Raw genomic sequence first — 27,948 nt, forward strand, 5'->3', positions numbered from 1 at the left:
AGGTTTGATGCCTATCTAGCTGAATTCCTGGGACCAGATGGAATTTAGGTCTCCTACTCCTCCGCCATCTTGCTCCTCCCCCTACCAGCATAACTGAATTAGGTATTGCTGTTCTGTCTTTTTAAGCTGCATTTATATAATTATTATGAGTAATTGGACTTCAGGGTAGAAAATCGCTATTTAGTGATTACAGGATTCACAATATAGAAATCCATTTTTTAAATGATTAAGCAAAATTGTTAGACTTGAGATTTTTAGTTTGTAGCAACATTTAAACCTTGTGCTCTAAAGGCAGAGTTAAAAAGGCAGAATATAGGGCGCCTGGGTGGCTCAGTCGTTAAATGTCTGCCTTCGGCTCAGGTCATGATCCCAGGGTCCTGGGATCGAGTCCCACATCGGGCTCCCTGCTCTGCGGGAAGCCTGCTTCTCCCACTCCCCCTGCTTGTGTTCCTGCTCTCGCTATGTCTCTCTCTGTCAAATAAATAAATAAAATCTTTAAAAAAAAAAAAAAGGCAGAATATAATGCAAGTATGACTTTCTGAGGATGATCCGAGTTACATGTTACCAAGGTTCTTAGGGACAGGGATCTAGCTAGCATAGAATGAATGAATTCAGTACTGGAAATCAGTACGTAATAATATGATGCCTGCCTTGATGTGTTCTGTTGCTCCGAGCAAGTTGTGTGGGCTGTTATCTCCTGAGAAATCCCTGTAAATGGTATTAGTAATACTTTCTAAGTAGGTTGGGAGAATTTATTTATTTTTCTAAGCCATTTTGAAATTCTTAGATGAAAAGCTCTGTATAGAGCAAATTGGTATCTGCCTGTTTTCCCTCCTCTGAGACAGCAGAAAATAGGCACCTTAGGGTGGGAAGGTTGGCTTATTTTTTGGAGTTCCCTTATAAATTGCTTTAATTGTATTTGAAAAGGATATCAGAAGCTCTCAAGAATATGGTTAACTATAAAAGGAAACATTTTTGGTTTTGGAACTTGGAATTAACTGGGTGTTTTCATCTAAGATTTAAAATGTTTGTGATTGGCCAGACTTGGGGAGGAAAATATGGCTGTTTGGTGATACTGGGGCCCGCCTTTGTTTTTCTCTTGCTTTTTCTTTATTTCAGAGAAGAGTTAAGGTTGACTTTCTGAAAAGCAGTCAGCTTTTATTTTCAGTTTGTTGGATCTATTTTTTCCCCACTAATTTGTGAAATTAATCTTTTGTGCCAAATAACTTGTAGTAGGTACTGGAAGAAAGTTTCTCATCTACATTCATTTATACATTCCAATGTGCATACTCAAATGTATCCTTGTGAAAACAGCTTTGCTTGGAAGATTTAACACCAGATTCTTGCTTTAGAGAAGTTCAGTCTAATATAGCAGGGTAATATATATGCATGAATAACCATAATGCCTAGTGTTTTTGGAAAAAGCATATTTTTTCCCCTGAATTATACCTCTACTTAAGAAAATTATGGTGGGGGGCACCTGGGTGGCTCAGTCATTTGAGCTTCCAACTCTTGATTTTGGCTCAGGTTGTGATCTCAGGGTTGTGGGCCCTGCATGGGGCTCAGCGTGGAGTCTGCTTGTCCCTCTCCCTCTGCTCCTCTCCCTCTGCTCCTCTCTCTCTCTCAAATAAATAAATAATCTTTAAAAAAGAAATTGTGGTGGATGAAGAGTAATATAAATAGTTTAGAGAAATTTAATACTAGGTTGTGCTGTTCATGCATTTGCAAGAAACTTTCTGCTAAAGACAAGGAAAAATGAACTAGTCTAGATTCATAGGAAGGAATGTAAGGCTAATTTACTTCCTTGGTGCCTTGAAACCTGAATTGACAGGTGGCACAGTGTGGTGTTCCGTCTGTGGTGTGCTCCCCCCCCCCCCAAAAAGGGGCACGTGTTGAAGTGAAAAGCTTTTGATCTTGTGGGTTGAGAGTGCACTTTTTTTGTTCTCTTTAAAAACAAAATGTATTCCTTATTGTTGTATATACTTTGCTCCTTGTGAAACTGATGAGCTAAGCCCTTTTTCCCAACTGTACGTGAATTTCCAGTGAACTAGTGGGTGAATTTTCCAATGTAGTCAATTGATTTACAGCATTCACTTTCATATCTTTATATCGGATTGTGTTTAAAATCTTCTTTAATCACCTTTAAGGGTTGAGATTTATCTCCATTCAGAGTTTGTGGCCTTTAGCTTTTGGCAAGCTTCCAGATAAACCGCTCTTTTGCAGAGACTATACCCACTTTATTCTTCCACCCTTGGGTGGTGGGGAACCGAAGGTCACTTGGGTAATGCCCGACATTCCCCCACCTTTGCCCCTGCGCTAGCTCAGACACTTGCCTGGCGTCTGCCTCTTCCGTTGGTTGGAAGGGGTCTGGCTTTTGAGGGTCCGTGAAGGTAATTAACCTGATATGCATTTGTATAATGAAGAATGTAGTCCAAATAGCCACCTAGCAAATGAACCCTGAGAATTCCAGCTATTTGTGGTGGACGTTCTGCAACTCGCGATGCTTAGCTTTATGGGCAGTTTACAACGTAGCCAGATTTAGTTTTCAAAAAACAGAACCCCAGAGACCCTACCTTTTAATCATAGTAAGAACGAAAAACATAGGTTGACCTAACTGCAGTATGTGATGGCAAATGTTCTAAAGCGCAGGACCTTTGGCGCCCAACCCCCCCCCCACAATTTTGGCATAAGGTTTTCCAGGTATTTCTTAGAAAGCTAGATGACACTGTGAGTAATTGCTAAAATAAATAATAGCTATCACTTGAGCAGGTATTATTCCAACATGGAGAGGGGGCCCATTATTGCGCGCATTCTGTGCGCCGCAGGGAGGTGGGTGCGAACGCGCTGGGTCTGGGCTCCGCGGGGCGGGGCCGCCGGGAGGTGGAGCGAGCTGGGGGCGGGGCCTCCGGGCCATCGCCAGTGCGCATGGGCGGACATCCTCAGCTCCGACAGACCCCCTTCAATTTCCGCTGTTGTCGGAAACGTTGCGAAGGCCGTTAGCTGAGTGCTCCGGTCGCCGGTCGCCGAAATGCCTGCTGAGAAAGGTTCTCTGGGGAGAGGCGTAGAGAAAGGAGAGGAGCCGGTGGGGACCATCGCTGCTAGTGCGTACTCTGTGAAGCAGGCGGATGATGGGGAAGAACCGATGAAGGTGGAAGTGGTGGTGGGGGCTGATGGCTGCTCTGACGACCTCAGCTGTGGGGAGGCCGACCTAGACCCCCACCTCCTAGGGCTTACGGATGACGAGGAGAAATGCCGGAAAATCCGCAAACAGTACCGGCAGCTCATCTGTAACGTCCAGCAGAACCGTGATGACATTGTGAACACCGCGAGCGACTCGTTAACCGAGGCTCTCGAAGAAGCCGATGTCCTGTTTGATGAAGTGAGCCGAACAAGAGAAGCAGCTCTCGATGCCCAGTTTCTTGTTTTGGCTTCTGATTTGGGTAAAGAAAAAGCAAAGCAACTAAACTGTGATATGACCTTTTTTAATCAAGTAGCGTTTTGTGACTTTCTGTTTATATTTGTGGGTCTAAACTGGATGGAAGATGATGAATTGAGTGGCTGTGATGATAATACAGCTCTTTCCTTCTGGGAGACCGTACAGAAGGAAGCAACATCCTGGATATTGCAAGCTGAAACATTCCACTTTATTTTTGGTTCATTCAAATCCCAACCTGCACCAAAGCCCCGACTTGAACACCACAAAAAAGCTCACAAAATGGAAGAAAATGGGGATATGCCTACAAAACTGAGGAAGTTGGACCTGAGTAATAATCAAGAAGCAACAGAAAAAGAAGTAGAAAGAATCTTGGGATTGTTGCAAACTTACTTTCGAAAGTATCCTGATACTCCCGTGTCCTATTTTGAGTTTGTGATTGATCCAAACTCTTTTTCTCGTACTGTGGAGAATATATTTTATGTTTCTTTCATTATAAGGGATGGTTTTGCGAGAATAAGGCTTGACCAAGACAGGCTGCCAATATTAGAGCCGATTAATATTAACCAAGTGGGTGAGGAAAATGATCCCAGTTCTCATGGCAGGAAACAAGGAGTTATATCTTTGAGTTTACAGGACTGGAAAAATATTGTGGCAACTTTTGAAATTTCAGAGGCCATGATCACAAACTCATACTAGGGATTTTTGTTCTTAGTATAGGATGCATTTTGTGGCTTTTCTAAAGTATCTCAAAATGGAGAGTAAAATCAAGCAGAAGCACATAATTGTATTTCATGTAAAGTGAAAAAGTATTTTCAAAAACACCAGAAATTGTTTTACTGTGCAGTGTATTTTCTTTTTTTTGGTAGTTTATAAGGTTGTCACGATCTTCTGTAATTAAAAATTATTCACTGGCATGTTGTGGGAAGATTTTTTTGAATGCCCTTTAAGACTTTATCAATAAAAATCAGCTCTGAATTTCATAAGAGGCATTTGATAATTTATAAAAAAATCAATTTTGTGATGCTCTGTGATAGTGCATTGCTTTCTCTGTTACAGGGAACCTGTATGGGGCTCCTGACAAATGGGGCTCCTGACAAGGTTGGGGGAAGGGTGGGGGAAAAAAAAATGGTCAAGAAAGACTTTGTCCGTAGGGCAGTGAATAAGCAATGTTAATACTGTAAAAAAAAATCTAGATGTCATGCTTCATTGCAAGGAGGACTAAGTAAGATTAATGAGTGGGTATCCATATTCTAAATAATTTCTCCTGTGATTAGACTTATCTACCGTAGAGACGTTCTACTTTTGTTAGGGGAGGCATCAATTAAGTGCATGCTGAAAGGTGAGTAGGGTTTGGTCAAAGAAAGGAAAGGGATTCTAGCCAGGGGAATATGGAGGCCAAATACATGGAATTGTGAGAAGTTATGGCACCAGAGAATCATGAGATTTTTTTTTTTTTGAAAACTTCCATTTGAATGTTAAACTGGGCAAAAACTGAATTACCTTATCTATTAGTGTCCTCAGAGGTAGACGATACTTTTGTCAGATTATTTCAAACACAAAACCAGTTATAGTCTTTATCTAGTTGGTTGATTTCTTCTCTAGCCTCTAGTGTCCAAACACTTTTGTAATTTCTGCTAGTGCACAGAGTGACTTTCAGAATCAGTGGTGTTTCATTATGTAACAGCCTTGAATATTCCCAGTTCAATTTTGTGTTTCTTATTCAGGCTTTCAATGCCTGGAAATGATCTCTCTTTATACTGAGATATATAATTAACTTACCTAAATGTTCTTTACTTAACCATAAAAGCTTTTTTTTTTAAGATTTTTTATTTATTTATTTGACAGAGAGAGAGACACAGCGAGAGAGGGAACACAAGAAGGGGGAGTGGGAGAGGGAGAAGCAGGCTTCCCGTGGAGCAGGGAGCCCGATGCGGGGCTCGATCCCAGGACCCCGGGATCACGACCTGAGCCGAAGGCAGACGCCTAACGACTGAGCCACCCAGGCGCCCCAAGCTTTTTTTTTTTCTTTTTGTTGGCTTGCAGTTGTTTTAAGGTTATAAATTACAACCTTATTTTGAGGTTATGCCAAAAATTTGGGTCTTTAAGAAAACAATTTTGAAGGTATAGAGCATGCCTAAATAAGCTGCTTTTCTTTCTTCTTCTTCTTTTTTTTTTTTAAATAGGCTCCATTCCCTATGTGGGGCTCGAACTCAGGACCCAGAGATCCAGAGCTGCATGCTGTATTGACTGTGTAGCCAGCCGGGCGCCTGTAGGCTGCTTTTCTTGATCCCTATAGGAACTTAATCTTTGGTAGTAGTAGATTTTGCCATTAGGCATGATTTGGCAAATGGATAAGTATCTGTTTTGCATAGAAGTAACAATAAACTTTCCTATTAAGTCTAGTGTGGTACAGGGAAGGGAAGTCCAAAGACTAAATAAATGACATCAAGATTGACAGGAGTAATCTTTATGTGGTGGGGAAGTTTCTTCAGTAATAGTTGAGGTTTTTAGCCAAAATAGAAATTTCTCATGAATGTTAAGTTGTTTTCTGAAGTAACCATTCCTTCCCCATTTTCATGTGAAGGAATGCTAACCCTCCTGGTGTCTACCACCCTTTGATTTATTTAGCAGTCATGGGAGTATCATTTGGTCTTGCTGATCCTCACTTTAGCCTGTCTTTCCCAACCAAGTTCCTGGGTTTTTCAGAGATTTGCCATTAGAGGAAAATAATTTCTTAGTAGCAACAGGATCCTGCCTCCCTTTTTTACTCATCACCAGATGGCTCTGTTAAGTGCCTGTCTCTTTACTGAGAGCATTGGAGACTTGACTAAAAGCATTAATAGAGCATGTACAGGTTTAGGGGGATGGTAGTTTTGGGGGCCTTCCCTAAAGTTGTAGCTTTTTAAAATTTTTTTTAAAGATTTTTATTTATTTGAGAGAGAGAGAGAGAGAACGAGTGGGGAGGAGGGGCAGAGGGGGAGGGAGAAGCAGATTCCCCACTGAGCAGGGAGCCCGATGGTGGGACTCAATCCCAGGACCCTGGGATCATGACCTGAGCCAAAGACAGACGTTTAACTGACTGAGCCACCCAGGCGCCCTAAAGTTATAGCTTTTAACATATAAATCATGACCACTTGTCTGTATTTTTACTGGTTATTGTGACACCTCAGTTGCCTCATCACTTTGAAATTAAAGTGACTGCTTACTTTGAAGAAAAAAGAATTGACCGATAGACAATTACAGAGATAGGTTATGAGCCAACCTGCAGATCTACTGTTTTCCTAGTAATATAATGAGAGTGGCTTAAATTTCACAGGTTTAATAAAATCATTTGAATTTTAGAAGAATATTGCAGAAAAATTTTTAACTAGAACTTTATTGTATAACAGAACCACTTTTCTGATCAAAGCACCTGGCATCAAATCCTGACTAACATCCTAGAGACTTTGGGCAAGTTATTAAACCTTTCAACCTTTGGTTTTTGACTTGCTAAGTGGGAATAATACCCGTGTCTTAAGTTTACAATAAGGATAAAATTAGAAAATCTGTGTGACAAGTACAGTTGACTCTTGAACAATCGGGGTTAGGGACACCATCCCTGCTGCACAGTCAAAAATTCAGTGTAACTTTTGACTCTCCCCAAACTTAATAGCCTGTTGTTGACCAGAAGCCTTACCATGAACATAAAGAGTCAATTGAAACCTATTTTGTATATGTATTATATACTATATTTTTACCATAAAGGAAGCTAGAGAAAAAATATTAAAATCATAAGGAATGGGGCGCCTGCGTGGCTTGGTTGGTTAATCGTCTGACTCTTGATTTTGGCTCAGATCATGATCTCAGGGTTGTGAGATTGAGCCTTTTGTCAGGCTTGCGCTCAGCGCTGAGTTGGCTTGAGATTCTCTCCCTCCCCCTATGCTCATCCCCTGTTCTCTCTTACGAGTACACTCTCTCTCTCAATCAATAAATAAAATTTAAAAATCATAAGGAAGAGAAAATACATTTATAGTAGCATATTTATTGAAAAAAATTTGTATAAGTGGATTACGTTTCAAACCCATGATGTTCCAAGGGTCAACTGTTCTTTGAAATGTGAGTTACTAGGTATGGTATTGTGAGAAAAGCAGGAGCTTTGTAATCATTTACTCCTGGGTTCGATTCTTGACACATCGGGCAAATTTCTTCGTCGCTAAGGACCTCATTTATGAGATGGAAATGACATTTGCTGGGAAGACTGTTGTGAGGATCAAATGGGATCATATATATAAAGCATCTAGCAGTGTCTGGCTCGTTGTGGGCACGCATGTTAGTGCCTCACTCTCAGGGTCAGAAATTCTGTGCTGCCACCTCCTTCAGTGGTGACATCTCTGTCATGGTTCATGCACTTTAAGTCAGGATATGATTTCCTCATGCTTTTGCCTTTGTTTGGCGGACTCCGTTAGCAAGTGATTGGAATTGGCACTTGTTAATTTACTCAACAATTGCTTGAGTGCGTGCTGTACCAGACACTGCTGTAGGCACTGGGGAAGAAGTGGTGGGCAGAAAATTGACCACCTCTCATGGAATTTATATTTCAGAGTGTGTATTGGTGTCCTTTTGTTGCTCTAACAAATTGCCAAACTTTTCGTGGCTTAAAACAACAGAAATGTACTATCTTACAGCTCTAGAGGTTGAAAGTCTCAAATCTGTATCTCTGGGCTAAAATCAAGGTTTCAGGAGGGCTGGTTCTGCTGAGGCTCTGAGGGGAGAATCTGTTTTCTTGCCTGGTTCAGTTTTTGGAGGCCACCTGTATTCCTCCATTATCAAAGCTGCCGGTGCAACTTCTTAAGTCTGTCTTCACATTTACTACTGTGGTGAAGTCTCCCTCTGCCTCCTTCGTATAAGGATATGGTAATGTGTTAATGGAGTGCCAAGGAACAAAAGGAGAATGTTCGGAACGTTAGGGAGACCTAATGGAAGAAACGGGCATTGTATTGGAGTCTTAGAATGTTGATAAAAGAACCCCCCCGTCCCCCAGCCCTAAAGGAATTCTTTGGAAGGGATGTGTTTGTGTACATTGAATAAAAATAATTTAACATAATGATTTATGTACTGTATCAGGATTTGATGGGAAGAGGGCATTTCGGGTGAGGTGTGGTGCAGGGAGGTGCAGGGGAATCTGTTGAACTCTGCAGGAGCTTTTTGACCACGCAGGTTCCCTTCTTTAGGAAGGGGAGAGTTAGTAACCTAAAGAGATTTTTCCTACTAGCCACTGTGCTGATAGGCATTATTTCACTCAAACCCTGCAGGCTGGTGAAGTACAACAGTAGGTTAACTTCATTTTACAAAATGAAAAAGCTGACTCCTAAGGATTAGGTGATTAGCTCATGTCACCTAGCTTAGAGAGTGGTAGAGCAAGTATTTTATTTAACCCAGGTCAGTTCAACACCAGAGCTAATGTATAATGGTAAAAACTAGTGCATGCCTGTGTCCAGTGGATAGGAGTCCTGTATGGGGGGAAGGCAACATAAAGATTATTCTGATTTTAAAGAAATCTCGTACACTTGAATTACTTTTGGTATTGTGCCTTTTCAGAGGTGAGTCTGGAGCAGTGTTTCGCTAGGGGTGGGGTGAGGCAGAGGCGTTCCTGAAAGAGGCAGATGGAAGAAATGGAAGAATATCCAGTGTGTAAGGCTGGCAGACACCTGCAGGTGTGAGGTGTTGTGTAATTACACTGAAGTCCTATAGCAGTGGTTCTCAAAGTGTGGTCTGCATTCCTCTGGGGGCCTCCTGAGGCCCTAAGAGGAAGGCCTTGAAGTCAGAATTATTTCCATAGTACTAAGATGCTTTTTCATTATAATTCTTTCGCAAGTCTACCATAGAATTTTCCAGACAGGTTGTAATAGACTGAATGCAGAAAAGATAGCAGCGGTCTTCTATTAAGACAGACAGTAAAGAGAATTACAAAGATATAATGCCACTCTTCCCACTAATTAAAAGATTATTGTTAATAAGTTATGTTTAACAGTAATACTTAAGGTATTTAATATTTTAATAACTTAGAATGTTTTAATATTAAAATTTCTTTCTTAGTTTTAATTTCTAATTTACTAAAATTGATAAATAAACCTCACATTAACCAAAGCTCTTCGGGGTCCTAAATAATTTAAGGTTTTAAAGGGATCCTGAGGCTAAAAAGTTTAAGAACTCCTGTTCTTTATCAGCTACTACGGTTGGTGGTCACTATTTCTAGCACTCATAATTGGAGGAGAATAGGGGGCATTTTTCTCCTTCTCTCCTTACCCATCTGTATGCTCCTTCCTGACCCTGCCTGGGGGAGCTGTTTTTTACTACCTATCTTATATTACAGGTGGGAAACCACTTAACTTGGACCTTATGGACAGCAATTTCAGTTTTAAGTTGGATTAAAATTTTAAAACACCATGTTTAGTTCTGGGGTCACTGGAATGCTTTAGTTGCCTGTGTCTTACTGATTTTACTTTATAATAGAGTTAAGTGTTCAGGCTCACTCAGCTTTCTTTGTAAAATCTGTACACTGGTTGATACAATTTGACTTCCAGTTTGAACTGTAAGAATCTGGTGTGATCCAGAATTTCAGTACAGAACAGATTACACATTGGTGGAGGGAATATGTGGCTTTTCAGCATGACAGTGCATTTTCTTTCTTCTAGTAGATATGTTGGGGTTTTGGTTAGGAAATGGGTAGTTTCCATTTAGACAGCCAATGACCGTGTTCTATCACTGTCTGTGTCAAGTACTTGCAGATAAAATTGAGGCTGAGATTAAAAATGGTCATGTTATTTTTCCAGAAGAACATCTGGCTGCATTTATTAGTTAATCCTTTTAAGCCAGCAAGTCAGCCTGTGCTCTTTGAGAGCAACTAGAGAGTAACGCTTGTTATCTGAAGCTTATATTGATCCTTTGATGTGAATGGCTATTATTATTACCAAATTGTTTCCCCCCCTCAACAGTGCCTTGTATTGAAGGAGGAGCCTCTGCCTTAATGCAAGTTCATGAATACTGGCTGTGTTTACCAGCCTCTCACGTTAGACCTTTTGTACAGACGGTCAGGGTGATGCCGTCTGGTCCCCACTGTTGCTGGTGTCCACGTGTTCTCCCTTCAGTCCCCAAGCCGTCATGTGCACCTGCCACACTGCCAAGGGCCAGCCACAGTGCCATGCCTCCTTCTTCACCTTCCTCCACTGCACCCCCTTCCACATCCCAGGCATCCTGCTCTACTGACCCTAAGCTCTGCCTTCCGCCCCCTACAGCTGATGGTAGGCAGGAGGGAAATGTACAGTCGGAGCTGGTAAGTTTGGGGGCTCTTTTTGACTCTTGAGATTAAAATTGGATTTTTACAAAAACTTTTTTAGTGCCTGTTCACAATGTTTCCAACCATTATCTCCCATTAGCGCAGATTTTTGTTTTAATAAAAGGTAATATTAAATATATCACCAAAACAGTCTTCCAAGCTAATATGAAATGGGTATAAAAGCTAGTGGAATGAAATGGTTTTTAAAATTAAAAGTCTATAATATTCATATTATAAAGCTTGTTATGTGTCAAGAACATGGAAACTAAATCCTAAATAACTTACAGGAGGCCTCGTGCATAGGTAGATGAAAGAAGTAAGCTTGAGGGGTGCCCAGCTGGCTCAGTCAGTAGAGCATCTCGGGGTCATGAGTTTGAGCCCCAGGTTGGATGGAGAGATTACTTAAAAAACTAAAAATATATATATCATAAAAAAATAAAATGTGTTCTTAAAGAAGTAAGCTTTACAGAGTCATGTTTATTTAGCCTGCTCCATCCTCTTTTTTTTCTTTGCTTATTTAAAAATGCCTTGGAAAATCAGGGACTTTTACACTTCTCATGCAGGGAAATGTCAATTCATGATTTTGTTCTGAATTTTTACCTAAGCAATGTAGAAAAGTCTTATTTGGCTAATCTGTTTGAGTTGCTATTTACCAGGCCCCTGTCTTAACAGGAGACCTTAGCCTGCTCATTGTGGTACCTTTTTTTTTTTTAAGATTTTTTTTTTTTTAATCTATTTGATAGAGACTGAGACACAGTGAGAGAGGGAACACAAGCAGGGGGAGTGGGAGAGGGAGAAGCAGGCTTCCCGTGGAGCAAGGAGCCTGACGTGGGGCTCCATCCTAGGACCCTGGGATCATGGCCTGAGCCCAAGGCAGATGCTTAACTGACTGAGCCACCCAGGCGCCCTCATTGTGGTACCTTTGACAATAGAAAATAAAGATGCTGCCGACTCGTATTGATAGTTGGTTTTTTTTTTTAAGATTTTATGTATTTATTTGTCAGAGAGAGAGCACAAGCGTGAGTGCACAGCAGAGGACCCTGGGATCATGACCTGAGCCAAAGGCAGACGCTTAACCGACTGAGCTACCCAGGCATCCCTGGAATTGATAGTTTTATTAAAACATACAGTACAAGTGTTTTAAAAACCTACTTTGAATCCTGGTGTAATAATTCTAGGAAAAAAGGACTGATGATGATACTTGATTTAGGACTAGGTTGATCTTGTTGGAATGTCACGCCCTAACGTATGTAGAAGTCTGCAGGAACATCTCAGCATTAGCTCTCCATCACGTGAAAAAGAATTCGGACAGTCCTAACAAAAGCAGATCGTTGCTCACCGCTTGAAAGGAGGGTTACACGTTTTCTACTTGGGTGCTGTAATATAAATTAATATTTTTCCTTTGAAAATTCCTTTTGCTTTTCTTTAAAGAAAGGTTTTCTCACAAAACTTTTCAGACATTGCTGTTTTTAAGTGACGTTATTTCCCCTTCCATTGTTTTTCTTTAGGCTTATCAGGAGGGCAGGCTTCAAAACCTACTAAAAATGAATGGCTCTGAGGATCTCCCTGAGGCCTATGACTATGACCTCATCATCATCGGAGGGGGCTCAGGAGGACTGGCAGCCGCCAAGGCAAGGCTCCCTGTGTGTTATCTGGGTGATGGCTAGAATAGTCACATTCCTGACAGACTTCTGGTTCTCCCTGGAATTTGTTTGAGCCACTCTTGTGGCATTTTGCACATTAACTTGGGCAGGACATGTTTATAAAGGAACTATTTTATAAATTATTTTTCCAAGTTGAACTGTATCTTCTTGATGAAAGTACTTCTGTATAACAGTACCAGGCCTAATATTTTGGGACACATTTTGATTCATATTAAGTTTGGCTGGTTTTTCAAAGATAATAAAGGTGTATAGAAATGGTTTGAAATTAAATATCTTATTCTTTATAAATATTAATATTAGGTTTTCACTTTGATGATTTCCCTATTCACAAGTCCTCTTCCCCAATAGAAAAATGGAGAGCAATTGGATTTCTTTTTTTTTTTTTTTTTTTAAAGATTTTATTTATTTATTTGAGAGAGAGAATGAGACAGAGAGAGAGAACATGAGAGGGGGGAGAATCAGAGGGAGAAGCAGACTCCCTGCTGAGCAGGGAGTCCGATGCGGGACTCGATCCAGGGACTCCAGGATCATGACCTGAGCCGAAGGCAGTCGCTTAACCAACTGAGCCACCCAGGCGCCCGCAATTGGATTTCTTAAACTTAATCATTAAAAATGCTTTCCTCCTTTGTATATGAACTGAACTACAAGAATAACCACTAACTCCAGCCTGGGGGTAATGGCGGTAGAGGATGTATATATAAGGGAGGTTAAGGAGTGAGGCTTCTGGCCCTAAATTGAGATACATTTTCCATGTGTGAGGGGCCTGTGGCCTGTCATCCTTCCCCAACAGGTACTTTTAAAAGATGAGATGGTTATACTCCCCTAAGGTGTAGCTTGTGGATCAGTAAAGGTAGATTCAAATGAAGCAGCCCAAATGAGGAGTAGGCCAGGGTCTGGCATCAAGCAATACTTTGCTGTAAATGATACAGGAGTAATACCAGATGTATTTTACTCTAGTTCTCCTGGTTTTAAAGGATACGTAGACTCAGTCCTTTCAAATAACCTGGAGGTCTAGTTGCCAATACACAAAGCTTATTCTCTGAGAAGGATAAAGGGTACTCTGCAAAATGAACTTCTCACTGTTGTCATCACTCCCCTAAAATCGATTTGGAAACCTTATAGATATCATCAACTTTTTTATTGGCTCTTCACATGAAATTTTAAGAAATCTGACAATTTTAGAAGAAAAATGTTTCCGATATCTGCCTAGATACTGAATTAGATAAAACTTAAAAGTACTTTAAAAAAATACGTATAGGCTACAGATTGAATTAAGAGTTATAGACAGTCAAAGATCTTTTTTATTGGATACTCACCTTTTTGCTTAGAAATGACCACAGGTTTTTCAGATTATTGCTTAATATGTTATTGTGTGAGTGGAATTTTGTAAGAGGATTCTAGTGTTAAAAGAGGATTCTGGTGTTTTCAGCTGACGATTTTATAACTGTACTCTGCATATTCTTTAAAACTGCCCTTATGACTATCTGAATGTTGCTTAATTTTTATCTTGGAGTCATGCTAATCATCTTGTATTTGAAATTCCAAGGCAATAATAACTGGTTATGCCTTAGGCACTACAACTTAATGAGAATAGCTTGGAGTTTTAAAAGCCCGTTTCTAGTCTGTCATGTTTACCTTTCCAATTGATTTTAATACTTTTATTTTCCAGGAGGCAGCCAGATATGACAAGAAGATAATGGTCCTGGATTTTGTCACTCCAACCCCTCGTGGAACTAGATGGGGTAAGCTTTAAAGTATTTTAGAAGTGAATTTGTAAGAGCAGGTTTTTCCCTGGCATTGGCTTAAATGGCTCCTAAAACCCAGTTAAAAATTTAAAAATTAAAAAAAATCTACCTTTTTCACTTGGGCTGTTAAAATGGACTCCAGTTAAAAGTTGAAAATTTAGGGTTTTTTGGCAGAGTCAAGATAATGCAAAACCTTATCCACAGCTGTTATGATGATTTAAAGCTAAATATTTGAGTAATCTTTTAAATTTAGGGGCTTAATAACTGAAAGTTTAAACACTTATCTGTGGATTTCTGTTTTAAAACCAGTTCCTACATTCAGCAAAAACTGGAATTAGGTATCTTTTTTTTTTTTTTTTTAAAGATTTTATTTATTTATTTGAGAGAGAGAGAATGAGAGACAGAGAGCATGAGAGGGAGGAGGGTCAGAGGGAGAAGCAGACTCCCTGCCGAGCAGGGAGCCCGATGCGGGACTTGATCCCGGGACTCCAGGATCATGACCTGAGCCGAAGGCAGTTGCTTAACCAACTGAGCCACCCAGGCGCCCCTGGAATTAGATATCTTAATGAATAGCCTGTGCTGCTTCTGAGTCTTGGTGAATTAAATGTTCCTTATTCATTTATTCCACAAATATTAATTAAATTATCACTTATTATGAGCAAGGGCATTGGAGAATATAGCAGGGGACTCGGTAGACATGAAGTTCCTGCCCTTGTGGAGTTTACGTGCTAGTGGGGAGACAAAAGATAAGCAAGAACTTTATGAATTATGATAAGTGGTACTAAAAAAAATTATATGGTAGAATAGAGAGGAACTGGGTAGAGGAAAGAGTTTAACTTTGAGAAGATTATCAGAGAAGGCCTCTGGAGAGGTGGCCTTTAGATGAAGCCAAAAGAATAAGAATGAACCAACTATGCCAAAAGCTGAGGAAGAACCTTCCAGGGGACTTTTCTCAGTTTCTCTCACAGAATAGAACATACAAAGGCCCTGAGGCAGGTAGGAGTCCTTCATGGTTGTAGCACGGGTGGTATGAGCTGGGGCTAAGAATGGAGAGGAAGGCAGATGTCAGGCTGTACAGGGCCTGGTAGGTCAAGATGAGGAATGGGATCTAACTAAAGCATAGTAGGAGGTCTTTGAGAAGGGGATTGATGTGATATGTAAATCTGACCAAGATAACTTAGCTGCTCTAATTAGGAAGCAAGAAGCAGGAACTCTGGATAAGAGAGTGTCTGAGTTTCTAATTGATCCATTCAGCAAATATTTATTGCGTGTCAGTCACTATTCTTGTGCTGGGCATAGCCGCTCTGGCCTGTGGAGCTTACACTCCATAGTCGCAGTTTGGAAGCATTCTCTTCAGACGGCTTACGTGAAGTCCACTGCCGTCCTGCACTCTTACGCCATTTTGTCTCCCTCCCTGCTTGCCTACATTTTGTTTTAATGGAGACAGTCTATCACCATGTTCTTGAAGCTCAGAGATGCTAAACCTTTTGTTTGTTTGTTTTGGTCATGAATCCTTTTGTGAGAATCCACGAAAGCTGTAGACCACCTTTTTTTTTTTTTTTTTTTTTTTTAAAGATTTTTAATTTATTTGTCAGAGAGAGAGAACGAGCACGAGCAGGGGGAGCAGCAGGCAGAGGGAGAAGCAGGCTCCCTGCTCAGCAGGGAGCCCGATGTGGGGCTCGATCCCAGCACCCTGAGATCATGACCTGAGCCGAAGGCAGATGCTTAACTGACTGAGCCACCCAGGCGTCCCGACCACCTTCTTTAAAAAAAAAAAAGCTCATATACACCAGATTTTATATGTAGTTCTAGCTCCATTACAGTCCATCTGTGGCCAGCTTAACAACCCTGTTACCATTTAGTTCTATTCATAGATGTGGTGGCGAGTGTAGGATTGTACACAAAGTAAAATTTCAATTTCTGGCATCTTATCAGCAGTTAATTTTGAATCTTTGCAGTGTGTGGAAATTGTGGTAATCTCATTTTTCTTCTATTTTAGGATGTGTCACTGTTTGATACATAAGGCTCTCTGAGCTTAGAAATGCCACGAGTCTTAGAATAAACTTGTAAAAACAGTATTGGCTACATTAAGCAAATAGATTATGATCTTCCATAGCATAGTAATAATTATTGACCGTTTTCTTTAAAGGATTGTGAAGCTGGATGTAAACTGATCTCTCAATGTTGTTGCAGGTCTCGGAGGAACATGTGTGAATGTGGGTTGCATACCTAAAAAACTGATGCACCAAGCGGCTTTGTTAGGACAAGCCCTACAAGACTCTCGCAACTATGGTTGGAACACCGAGGAGATGGGTATGGCAGGAGAAGCTGCTCTTTCGTTTGTGCTTTTGTGGGGTTTAGGCTATGAGCTTGCAAAGCACCATCCATTTTTATGGGACTAGAAATTGACCTGGGGGTTTTTACTGTTGACATTTTTTATGTATAAAATTCCTGTAGTTATTCTGTGTCAGATAGCTGCATAGCTGTTGTGGTAAGAACAGATACTGTACTTGGAGTGCCTTTCTATAATAGAAAACCAGAATTATTTAGATAAATTCTTTATTATTATTATTTTTAAGTAATCTTTGTGCCCAGTGTGGGGCTTGAACTCATGACCCCAAGATCAAGAATCGCACACTGTACCGACTAGCCAGCCAGGTGCCCTTCAAATAAATTCTTATATATAGAGTTTCGTAAAGAGTGTAAGTTACATTTGCTCTCCTTTGAAGCTGTTTCATTTTTCTCTCTCCAAAGAAATGTTTCATGAGCTGATATTTTGGGGGTGGGGGGACTGCTTATTTGTTGAGAAAGAGATGGTTAGTCTTTGTTGGGTAAAATATCTAGAGTACCCTAGCAACCCTTGGAAAGTTGAAGAGAAACTGCTGCCTTTGGAAAGTAGATTACATTATCTGGTAGAAGAAAAAAATGAGGTTGGCCCGGCTGCATAGTTGATTAACGACATAGGTTACCATGTCCTTGAAGAGGGAAACTCCAGCCTTATGTGATATTTTTGTTGTTGTTCTTAAAGATTTTATTTATTCCTTTGAGAGAGAGAGAGCACAAGCAGGGAGAGAGGCAGAGGGAGAGGGAGAAGGAGGCTCCCCACTGAGCTGGGAGCCCAACATGGGGCTCCATCCCAGGACCTGGAGATCATGACCTGAGCTGAAGGCAGGTGCTCAACCAACTGAGCTACCCAGATGCTCCCTGATATTAGTTTTGAGATCTACAGGGTGTGGGGCATTTGCCAGGGTAATTTATTTTGTAGCTTTTTCTGAGTTTTAGTTAATAGTTTATTAAATATTAAAATAAGGCATAAATACATGCTTTGAAACATTTTGCCCCTACTCAAATTAGTCCTGCTTCCTCTGTTTGATGCTTTTACTTCCTGTTTGAAATCAACAGTACTTTTTTCCCTAAGTCTGGAGTCTTAGAAAATCAGTTACTTTAAAAGTGTTCTTATGCTGGGGTCATCTCTCTTTCCTCAGATCCTTACAAAGCTATTCTCTGTCCATGACCTTTGGGGCCTGAGGCTGGTACTAAGAGTTTCCTTATTTATTTCTGAGGTGCCATGCCTCATATCGTTTTCTCTTGGCAACAGAAAGGGCAGTCGAGGTGACCCTTTTGACCTATGGAATATAAATTTAACACATAATCTACCGATAGTCTGCCTCTAGGCCCACCTCTGCCCCCCTCCCCAAGTTATTGTTTACTTCTGTGTCTGAAAGTTTCCTCACTGAGTCTGCCATTCATACACTCTTTCCCTTTCTGGAAGCCTGCTTTTAATGTACCTGGTTAACAAGAGTTAGTTTAATAGACTTCTTAGTAGACATTTTAGAAATTCTACTGATAAAGTTATAGAATATTGCTGTTGAGTGCCCACTATTTGCAGTTGAGTCTGTGCTGGGGAAATACGGAGATGAGTAACACAAATTGTATAGGTACACAGATTCCGCTAATCACTGATGCACTAATATCATTGATGTGCAGACCATGTACCCCGGGAGCCCAGAGGTAAAATGGGTAACGTGAGTTAAGTGGGCACACAGTGTTTGCTGGTATTCTGGGTCCCTTGGGTTAAGAACTTCCTTCACCGTAGCCCTCCTGACACATTAAAATGTAGGTTATTGTAATAGTGAGGCCTGGCACAACTTCTGACTTTGCCATTCACTGCATGTCATGAGGATTAAGTACAGCAGTAGTTCAGATAGCTGCTACGCATCACATCGTTTTTGTCTCTTCCTCTGGACTTGCTGCTTTTAATTCTTCCATTCACAGTTTCAATAAATTGGAGTAGACTCTGCCAAGCACTTGGTTCTTTGTTTAATGGGGTGTAGAAAAACATTTACAGATATAGGAAGTTCGTATGTTTGAACCAAGTTAGTTCCCTCTTAAAGAGGACATGTAACAAGAATATTCACCTGAAAAAGTCTAGAATTCATTGGAAAAAGTAAGGTTGTTCCAAGCAAATTTTGATTTATGCAGCTTTATAGTTTCCATATACTGTCATCTATACCTAATGGGTCTGTCTCTTAAGTCTAGGTAAATCACAGTGCCGGGAGCTATATAACTCAGTCACGCAACTTTCATTCATTCATATAGGGATCTAGTACTCAAATTGGTATGTTGTACTAATTGATGTTAGCTTTAAGCTATCCACTCTTATGAAAAATGAAGTCACGGGAACAGAACTGCTTAATTTATTTTTATTTTTTTAAAGATTTTATTTATTTATTTGACAGAGACACAGCGACAGAGGGAACACGAGCAGGGGGAGTGGGAGAGGGAGAAGCAGGCTTCCTGCTGAGCAGGGAGCCCAATGCGGGGCTCGATCCCAGAACCCTGGGATCATGACCTGAGCCGAAGGCAGACGCTTAACGACTGAGCCACCCAGGCGCCCCCAGAATTGCTTAATTTAGTTAGAAATGTAGAAGTATATATAGTGGGTCTTTAGAATCTTAAAAAGAGTTAAGTACAGGCCTCTGCTGAATGTGAAATTTTATTAACAGGGCCAACTAAGTATAATTCTAATAAATTCAGTAATCAAGTGGGTGGTGAAATAGAATTTGGTGAATTGACAGATCTTTCCAGCAGAAGAATATCTCTGTAGCTGTCAGGTAACAATAAACACTAGCTACGCTTATTTATGTTGAATTTATTTCTAAATTATATAACAACTAATAAATGTATAGCCGCTGAGGTAATAAAGAACCACCACTGGCATAGTCCAGATCTATACATTAAAACCAGTAAAAGCTCCCTGAATTTTATATATCTATCTGTTTATTTATTTAAAGATTTTATTCAATTATTTGACAGAGAGAGACACAGCAAGAGAGGGAACACAAGCAGGGGGAGTAGGAGAGGGAGAAGAAGCAGACTCCCCTGCAGAGCAGGGAGCCCGATGTGGGGCTCGATCCCAGGACCCTGGGATCATGACCTGAGCCAAAGGCAGACGCTCAACGACTGAGCCACCCAGGCGCCCCAGCTCCCTGAATTTTAATGGGATTTTAAGACTTGGACCAAATCAAAGTTTGTCTTTAAAGAAATTATTTATTCAACTAAATTAACAGTTTTACTCTTGTGCTTCTTCCCCCTTTCCAGGTTTTAATGTTAGAAATACATAATTTTCTATTTTTATACCTTCCTCCTCTTGTATATGCTGGCAGCAACAATCCCAAAGGCTTTGATGGGAGTTGTGCCCTGTATTTAAATCCCTTCACTCTTCCTAAATGGAAACCTCGTGGTTTGTTTACTGTGTTATCTTCTGTTCTTCTCATTGAGCCTTGGGACTTCTGAAGCTAGCTGTGGCCTAGCAGAGATCCAGGTCTGCCGTGCCTGTCAGGACCCACCACTGAGGGAGCGGTCACCACCTCCCTCCTTTTAAAATGGTTGTAGTGAGGAGTACAGTGGATTTAGACAGATGTTACTTTATGTCATTAGGTCTTAGAGCGAGAAAGAAACTTGGCAATGTATTTTTCAAATGAGAAACCCCTAGAGGCTGCTGATCCTGTTCCCACAGATGAAGCATGAAGGCTTATTTTGCATTTTTTAAATAGAAACACATCTAATCTCATGTCCTTGACCAAATAACAGTGTAACAGTGCTCCAGTGTTCTGGGAAGGTTGTCTTCTCTGACACTGTAGATAGCTCTAGGCGTGGAAGGAGGAGAGGGAGCTGGACCAGGCAGCAGAGCTGAATCTGTGACTGGGGGAGTGACACATCTAGGACTCAGCTGTGATCTGCCCTTTATTTGAGAAGTTTTACGATCCCTTTATCATTACAAAGAAAGCAAGATCATTGGGGAGTTACAGGATTTGTTCTTCCCGCACACACCTGATGTTTCATATGTAGTGTATCTGTGGCCGCCACTGAATTAGTGTGTGGCCTTGGGGAGGTCATCCATCCTTGATCTCCCTGTGTGGATACTGGAAGTAATTTGTACCTCTTCAGGTGTTCTGAAGTTCAAATAAGTAGGTGCACTGAAGGTGTTAAAGATACCACAAGTTCAGTTAGTCTGATTACTCTTGTCAAATTTAAGAGTGTGGCCTGGCTTTTTGTAGTAGGAGAGGAGCAGATCAGGAGCAACAGACAGTTGGCTTTAAGACCCAGCTGCTGTGGTGGGCATTAATGTCACACACAGGTGAATTGCACATCTTGCCTGCTCAGCTAGAATCTATATTGCAGAAGCTTAGCTTTGGATTATAACTGGTAGACTGAGCCGGCTGAATCTGGAGACCTATGAGAAATGCTGGGACTATATCAGCAGGTGGGCTGAGTGGGGATGTGGAATATCCAGGTGGTGTTTGGGAATTCAAGGAGGTGGTGGATTTGGGGTATTATCAGAAGGCAGCGCAGCCCTAGAGAACTAGGGTTCCAGATATGTTACCATCCATAGTCCAGCAAGGAGCCATTTACCACCAGTAGTATATAAAGTAGGAATTTGGATTTTACAAGACAGAAGCTTAATTCTCAGAATGAAATGCAAGATCAGGACCATAGGAGCAGCTAGAGTTCCCAGATGCTGAATCCCAAACTGGTGGGCTGCAATTTTTGAGAGTTCCTTCTGCCTGAGCATAATCACACTAGAGATTGGGGGCAGGGATGACTGCCCTCTATACCAGAGGATGAAGAAGGAACTTTGGTAGAAAAGAGGGGTTTGAGGAATTTGAAAATCAGGTGGGACCTGATAGCTGCAAAGGAAAGCTTTAACAGAATTAAGGCTGGGATAGGTCTAATTGTCGAACTTGAATTTTGAAATAATTGAATTTTTTGGTGCTATTATTTAATCTCAACTATGTCTTATTTAGAATATAGTATCTCCTGATGGATTAGCAGAGTATAATACACTTAATAGTTCTATAATTGTGAAATTTCAGAAGTGAATCAATCCTCCCTGTGGTCTAGTTCATTATTTCTCCACGGGGGCGTTATTGGTATGTTGGGCTAGATACCTCCTAATTGTAAGAAACTATAGTAAAGGATATTTAACATCACTGGCCTTTGGTCATTCCTAAATCACTGTAACAGCCAAACACATCACCAATAAAATGTTTGGGATTTGCTTAAAATAATTCTATTAAAGGGGCACCTGGGTGGCTCAGTCGGTCTGACTCTGGCTCAGGTCATGATCTCAGGGTCCAGGGATCCAGCTCCATGTCAGGCTCTGCGCTCAGCCGGGAGTCTGCTTCTCCCTCTCCCTCTCTCTCTCTTTCTGCCCCTCCCCTCGCTCATGTGCACACACACTCTCTCTCTCTCTCTCAAATAAAATAAAATCTTAAATACTCTAGTGAAAAAGCGGGTATATGAAATGAGATTGGCAAAATGTTGGGAATTGTTACAGCTAGATGATTGGCATAAGGGGGTGAGTTACACTATTGTATTCCATTCCTGGGGAAGAAAGCAGGAGTGAATCCTGTCTCTTCTTTTGCTAGATGGAGGCCAAATGGGTGGGTTGGCAGGGCTCCCTCCACGCTCCCCAGCCCCGCCCCCCAGGACACCACCCTCTCAGCATTGCAACCACAGTGGCTTCTGCAGTCACTCTCTGTTTTCATTGATTTCTCAAAGTCTAACATTTTATGATTCTGTGAATTGAATATCGACGATCTATTCTCTGGGAGGCCACAGACCAATTTTTGTGTTCTCATTCTCAGTTCTAGAGGCTGGCCGTTGGGTGGCTAGACTTGGCTCACCACTTCCTATGTGGCCAAGCAACTTACTAATACTGAATCTAAGATTCAGACTCCTCTCATTTCCATGACAGATCTTTCAGTATATGTTGATTCTCTTTTCCTTCTTTCCAAACCACAGCTTTCCTAGGACCTGCCTTTGTCCTATCACGAGAGTATATTTTATCTGCGTCCTATTTTTTTTCTAGTCATTGATAAGTTATTAATGAATGAATGATTGATTTTTATCCATTGAAATTTAATATATTAGTGCCTGGCTCAAAGGATTCGTTTTTTTTTTAAAGATTTATTTTAGAGAAGGATAAAGAGTGTGCGTGCACAGGGAGGGGCAGAGGGAGAGGGAGAGAGAGAATCCAGAGCAGACTCCCCACTGAGTGTGGGGCCCGACCCAGGGCTCGATCTCATGACCCTGAGACCATGAACTTTGCCAAAATCATGAGTCGGATGCCTAAGTGACTGAACCACCCAGGTGCCCCCCAAAGCATTCATTTTATGATAGAATTAAATCTTCCTCTCTTTGGTGAGATGGGGATTTGGGAGTCAGTGAGACAGAGTCTTAAAATACTCTGTCTAGATCAAAGGTCAGCAAACTTTGAATGTAATACAAGGCTAGATAATAAATATTTTAGGCTTCACAGGCCCAATGATCCCTGTCACAACTACTCAGCTCTGCCATTGTGGCACAAAAGAAGCCCTAGATGATATATGTAAATAAGTGATCATGGGTATATAAACTTTATTAAAAAGGTGATGGGCTACATTTGGCTGTGGGGCCTTAGTTGGCCTTTGTTTGCCGGCCTCTGGTCTAGACTCTGTTACCAGCTCACTAACTCCAAACCTGGCTACATCAGGATCCCTTGGGGATTGTTAAAAATACAGGATCTTAGGCTTTCCCACACCTCATTATCCCAGCAATCCGTATTTACAATCAAAGTAAAATTCCCGTTCATTTCTAAAAAAGAAAAAAAGTTTGTGCCTAGTTATTTTAGTTTTAAGAATTGTCAGAAAGCCTTGCATGATGAATTGTCTGGTAGTCTTCTAAAAAGGAAAGAATATTTGAGCATGAAAAAGTTGTTTATATGCTTAAAATGAAGGATCCTGCTTTTTCAGACTAGAAGCTCTGCTCTTTGTATTCCTTGTGAATAGTTATTGAGAAATGATCTTTGCCTGGCAGTTGAAAAGCTAAAAACATTTCATCTTCTCTTCTTGTGCAGTTAAACATGACTGGAATAAAATGACAGAAGCCGTACAGAACCACATTGGCTCTCTGAACTGGGGCTACCGGGTAGCTCTGCGGGAGAAGAAAGTCACCTATGAGAATGCATTTGGGCAGTTTGTGGGTCCTCATAGGATTAAGGTAATTGTGTGATTGGTTGGGGGTAGGGGAGGAAAAGAGAAAGTGATTATCTTAGTAGAAGGAAAAGCCATGGTGACCCAGACTGTCCAGTTTGGCAATTTTGCAGTCACATCTTATGGGGCTTTCTCTTGTTGGGGTGGTAGTGTGAGTGTACTGGATTTGGGGCCAGGTTCCCTGGATTTGACTCTCGGCTCTGCCACTTATTAGATTCATGATTTTGACCAAGTCTGTTAACTACTCAGCCTTCACATCTTTATGTATTACTAAATTTTTATGAAGATCAAATTGGATAATGTGAATGGCCTTTGTTAACTATCTAATGAATAATAACTTATTTAAAGTTGACATTGGTTTCTTTGTAGGCAACAAATAACAAAGGCAAAGAAAAAATTTATTCAGCAGAGAGATTTCTCATTGCTACTGGTGAGAGGCCACGTTACTTGAACATCCCTGGTGACAGAGAGTACTGCATTAGCAGGTAAGGGAGTGTTGCAGGGAGAAAAGAGAAACCAATTGTAGATTTATGCTTTTTAGGTTTTTTTCTTCAAACTCATTCAGTCCATTCCTAGAACATTCCTAGTGTTTTGCCACATTTTTGCCCAAAGGGACAGGGAATTGGGAAAATGAGAAGGGAAAAATTATTTTATGCAAGAATTCAAGACTGTAAACATTGGTCTTCTTACCACCCAGTTAACATCACTGCTGACATATAGATTTACGTTTGGAATGTACATATGTGTGAGTGTATCTTAGAAATGTATAATATTTAAAACCAGATGGATATTCATGCGGATGCTAAAACAATGACAGAATGGCGGGCCATGTAGATTTATTAAACCCTAGTCCCTCCTCCTTGCTGTTCACATGGCCACAATGTCAGTGTAGGTTGGCCTTCTGAAATGAGTCAAGCAAGGTTTGGCTTTGTAATATATTTTTGCCCATCTGGTGATCATATGGTGACATAATTCACATTAGGAATAAAATAAGGAATTTCACATTATGACGACATGAAGAAAGGTTCTTGAAAAATATGTACTCTTGGATGCTTTTTGCCCAGGAGTTTCTGATTGTGTTATAAATTATTCCTTTCAGACCCTTTTTTGGGGGGAGGAGGTAACGATTTTTTCCTTTGTGCCTCATGTAGAGGGAGCTCAGATGGCAACAGTTCTCTTTGTTGTCTTGGATGGCTTCCTTTCTCATATTTAAAAAAAAAACTCATTTCCTAAGAATGCTTTTCTGATCTCATGTCTTGTATATTCTTCACTTGACTAAAAGATTTTGTCAGGTTTTCCTTTTTATAGTTGGTTTTTATTTTACAAAACAGTTATGTTGGAAGTTTTCTCCTCCTTTTCTCCCCATTCTTGATAATTGGTGTTCTAGATAAAAAGAAGTAACACAGATATTCCACCTTGGAGAGAGCTGAGTGGTGGTGATACGAGGGGTGGGGGTTTGGGTTTGCGAATATACAATATTAGACACACTAGTGGAGAATTACTCCAAACAGTTCAGAATTATTTTGTTTGAGCATGAGTTAGGTGGTTTGCTGTGTTTGGCCCTGGGCAGCTTGAGCTACTCCCAAAGCAACCGAGTGGCAAGAGAGGGACAGTGTCTAAGGCCTTGTAAACACTTCTCATATGTTATGTGTGTAGCTAATTGAATGTTTTTAATCTTAAAAGTGTATTGTTCTTAAGAAACCAAAAATTTTACTTTGATTTAGTCATTACTCACATATGAACATTTTCGATTTCTTTTCTTCTTTTTTTATTTTATTTTATTTTTTTAAATTGCTTTTCAGTGATGATCTTTTCTCCTTACCTTATTGCCCGGGTAAGACGCTGGTGGTTGGAGCATCCTATGTTGCCCTGGAATGTGCTGGATTTCTTGCTGGCATTGGCTTAGATGTTACTGTTATGGTACGATCCATTCTCCTTAGAGGATTTGACCAGGACATGGCCAACAAAATTGGTGAACATATGGAAGAACATGGTGTCAAGTTTATAAAACAGTTTGTACCAATAAAAGTAAGTGGAGTTGCTGGTATGTTTGTTGGTTTTATACTTAACCTTTATTTTTTAAAGATCTTTATTTATTTATTTGAGAGAGAGAGAGAGAGAGAGCACGAGAGGGGGGAGGGTCAGAGGGAGAAGCAGACGCCCCCGCCGAGCAGGGAGTCTGATGTGGGACCCGGGACTCCAGGATTGTGACCTGAGCCGAAGGCAGTCACTCAACCAACTGAGCCACCCCGGGGCCCTATACTTACCTTTAAAAGGCAGGAGAAGAGTGTGTTGGGGTAGGAATTATAAACCGTTAGGAATGCTGCAGTGCCTCGTCTGTGATACTGGTATATGAACTTGGACCTGCTACCACCTAAACAGCTTTGTTCTTAGCTGCAGATTAATAATCTTCTCTTCTCAACTTTCTTACCTTTGGTTCTCTTTTGTTTAATGCTTTCCTTCGGGCATCCCTTTACTTTATAATATTTGGTCTGTTATCCTTTGTTCTCCGTACACACCAGTGATTTAAATAAGAGTTCAAGACTGGGCTGGTTTTTTAATTTTTTTCATAAGACATTAGCCCTTGGTATATTGTGTAATCAACAGATGCACTGTATTATTCTGGCTTCTCTGAGAACAATTATCTAATTTTGTTATATGGGCTGGCCTTTTTTCATTCTTTAATCTTCTTTTGAAAAGATCGAAAAATATGCCAATTTACACAGATATTTTGATATATAAAAGTGACAAAATCAATCACTTCTTGTATCTCAGATTAATAGATAAGTTTCCTTTAGAGCAGGTAAGGATGAGACTGTTGTGTTAACACAAATTAAGGAATTTTAGCTGTCAAGTTTGTTCAGTGGCTTAACTTAGGTTCTTTGTAGGACCATGTTAGGGATCTCTTAATGTAGATGGGTAGAGTTTGAGCATTGGGATGATCATGACTTGCTTTCAATACTGTTCTGGCATTTTCTCACTATATGACTTTGGAGGAATTACTTAACCTCTCTGAGCTTCAGTTTCTTCTGTAAAATCAGGATGATAATAGCACCCGTCTCAGAGTTCCTATGAAGATTGCATTAGCTGACACTTAGAAAGTATTTAGAACAGACCCTGGCACAGAGTAAATCTTAAATGAACCTATCTCCCAATATTGTAGTGAGGATTAAGTAGCAGATGTCCTGGAAGTAATCAGTACTTGATTACTGGAGTTGTTTTTTAGGGAGTGGAGGTAGATATGCTATGTTTGCACTAGGACCATGATTAGAAAACAATAGCTGGACGTACACGTTGTTCTGATGGAAGAGTAACCTCTTCCTATAATGTCTTTTTTAAAATTCCAGTGTAGTTAACATGGAGTGTTATATTAGTTTCAGGTGTGCAATATAGTGATTCAGCAATTCTATGTGTCACCCAGTGCTCATCATGATAAGTGCCCTCCTTAATCCCCATCACCTATTTTACCCATCCCCCCACTCACCTGCCCTCTGAACCATCTATTTCTTCTCTATAGTTAAGAGTCTGTTGGTTTGGTTTGTCTCTCTTTTTTCTTTTATTCGTTTGTTTTGTTTCTTAAATTCCACATGAGTGAAACCTTACGCTCTTTGTCTTTCTCTGACTTATTTTGCGTAGTGTTTTATTCTCTAGCTCCATCCATGTTGTTGCAAATGACAAGGTTTCATTCTTTTTTATGGCTGAGTAATATTCCATTGTTTGTATAAATCACATCTTTATTAATCTACTGATGGACACTTGGCCTCCTTACGTAATTTGGCTATTGTAGATAATGCTGCAATAAACATAGGGGTGCATGTATCCTTTCAAATTAATGTTTTCATATTCTTTGGGTAAATACCTGGTAGTGCAATTACTGGATCATAGGGTAGTTCTAGTTTTGATTTTTTTAAAAAAGATTTTATTTATTCTAGAGAGAGAGTATGTACACATGAGTGGGGAGTGGGGGGGAGGGGCAGAGAGGAGGGAGAGGGATAAGCAGACTTGCAAAGAGTGCAGAGCCCATCAAGGGGCTCAATCCTGGGACCCTGAGATCATGACCTGAGCCGAAACCAAGAGGCGGACTGTCTGAGTCGTCCAGGCACCCCTCTATTTTTAATTTTTTAAGGAACCTGCATATTGTCTTCCACAGTGGCTGCACCAGTTTTCGTTTCCACCAACAGTGCACGAGGGTTCCTATTTCTCCACATCCTCGCCAACATTTGTTGTTTCTTGTGTTTTTGATTTTAGCTCT

General features: G+C 40.6%; 2 protein-coding genes across 5 annotated transcripts in view; both read left to right on the forward strand.

The window, feature by feature from the left end:
* The window catches only part of TXNRD1 (thioredoxin reductase 1), a 115,878-nt gene that overhangs the window by 56,370 nt on the left and 31,560 nt on the right, over positions 1-27,948 (forward strand). For all 4 annotated transcript variants that reach the window (XM_032416232.1, XM_032416234.1, XM_032416231.1 and 1 more), the window contains 6 exons: positions 12,260-12,382; positions 14,085-14,157; positions 16,354-16,473; positions 23,561-23,703; positions 24,066-24,181; positions 25,499-25,724. In XM_032416232.1, coding sequence (XP_032272123.1) covers positions 12,296-12,382; positions 14,085-14,157; positions 16,354-16,473; positions 23,561-23,703; positions 24,066-24,181; positions 25,499-25,724 — 765 coding nt within the window. In that variant the 5' untranslated portion in view covers positions 12,260-12,295. The remainder of the gene's footprint in view (positions 1-12,259; positions 12,383-14,084; positions 14,158-16,353; positions 16,474-23,560; positions 23,704-24,065; positions 24,182-25,498; positions 25,725-27,948) is intronic.
* EID3 (EP300 interacting inhibitor of differentiation 3) lies at positions 1,950-5,242 on the forward strand. The gene has a single exon (XM_032416235.1). The coding sequence runs from the start codon at positions 3,029-3,031 to the stop codon at positions 4,130-4,132; it is 1,104 nt and encodes a 367-aa protein (XP_032272126.1). The 5' UTR covers positions 1,950-3,028; the 3' UTR covers positions 4,133-5,242.

Source organism: Phoca vitulina, unplaced genomic scaffold, assembly GCF_004348235.1.
Source record: "Phoca vitulina isolate PV1807 unplaced genomic scaffold, GSC_HSeal_1.0 scaffold19, whole genome shotgun sequence".
Taxonomy (NCBI): Eukaryota; Metazoa; Chordata; class Mammalia; order Carnivora; family Phocidae; genus Phoca; species Phoca vitulina.

What these genes read in the sequence shown, in the direction of transcription:
- EID3 (XM_032416235.1), top strand. Translation starts at nt 3,029, where the DNA reads ATGCCTGCTGAGAAAGGTTCTCTGGGGAGAGGCGTAGAGAAAGGAGAG.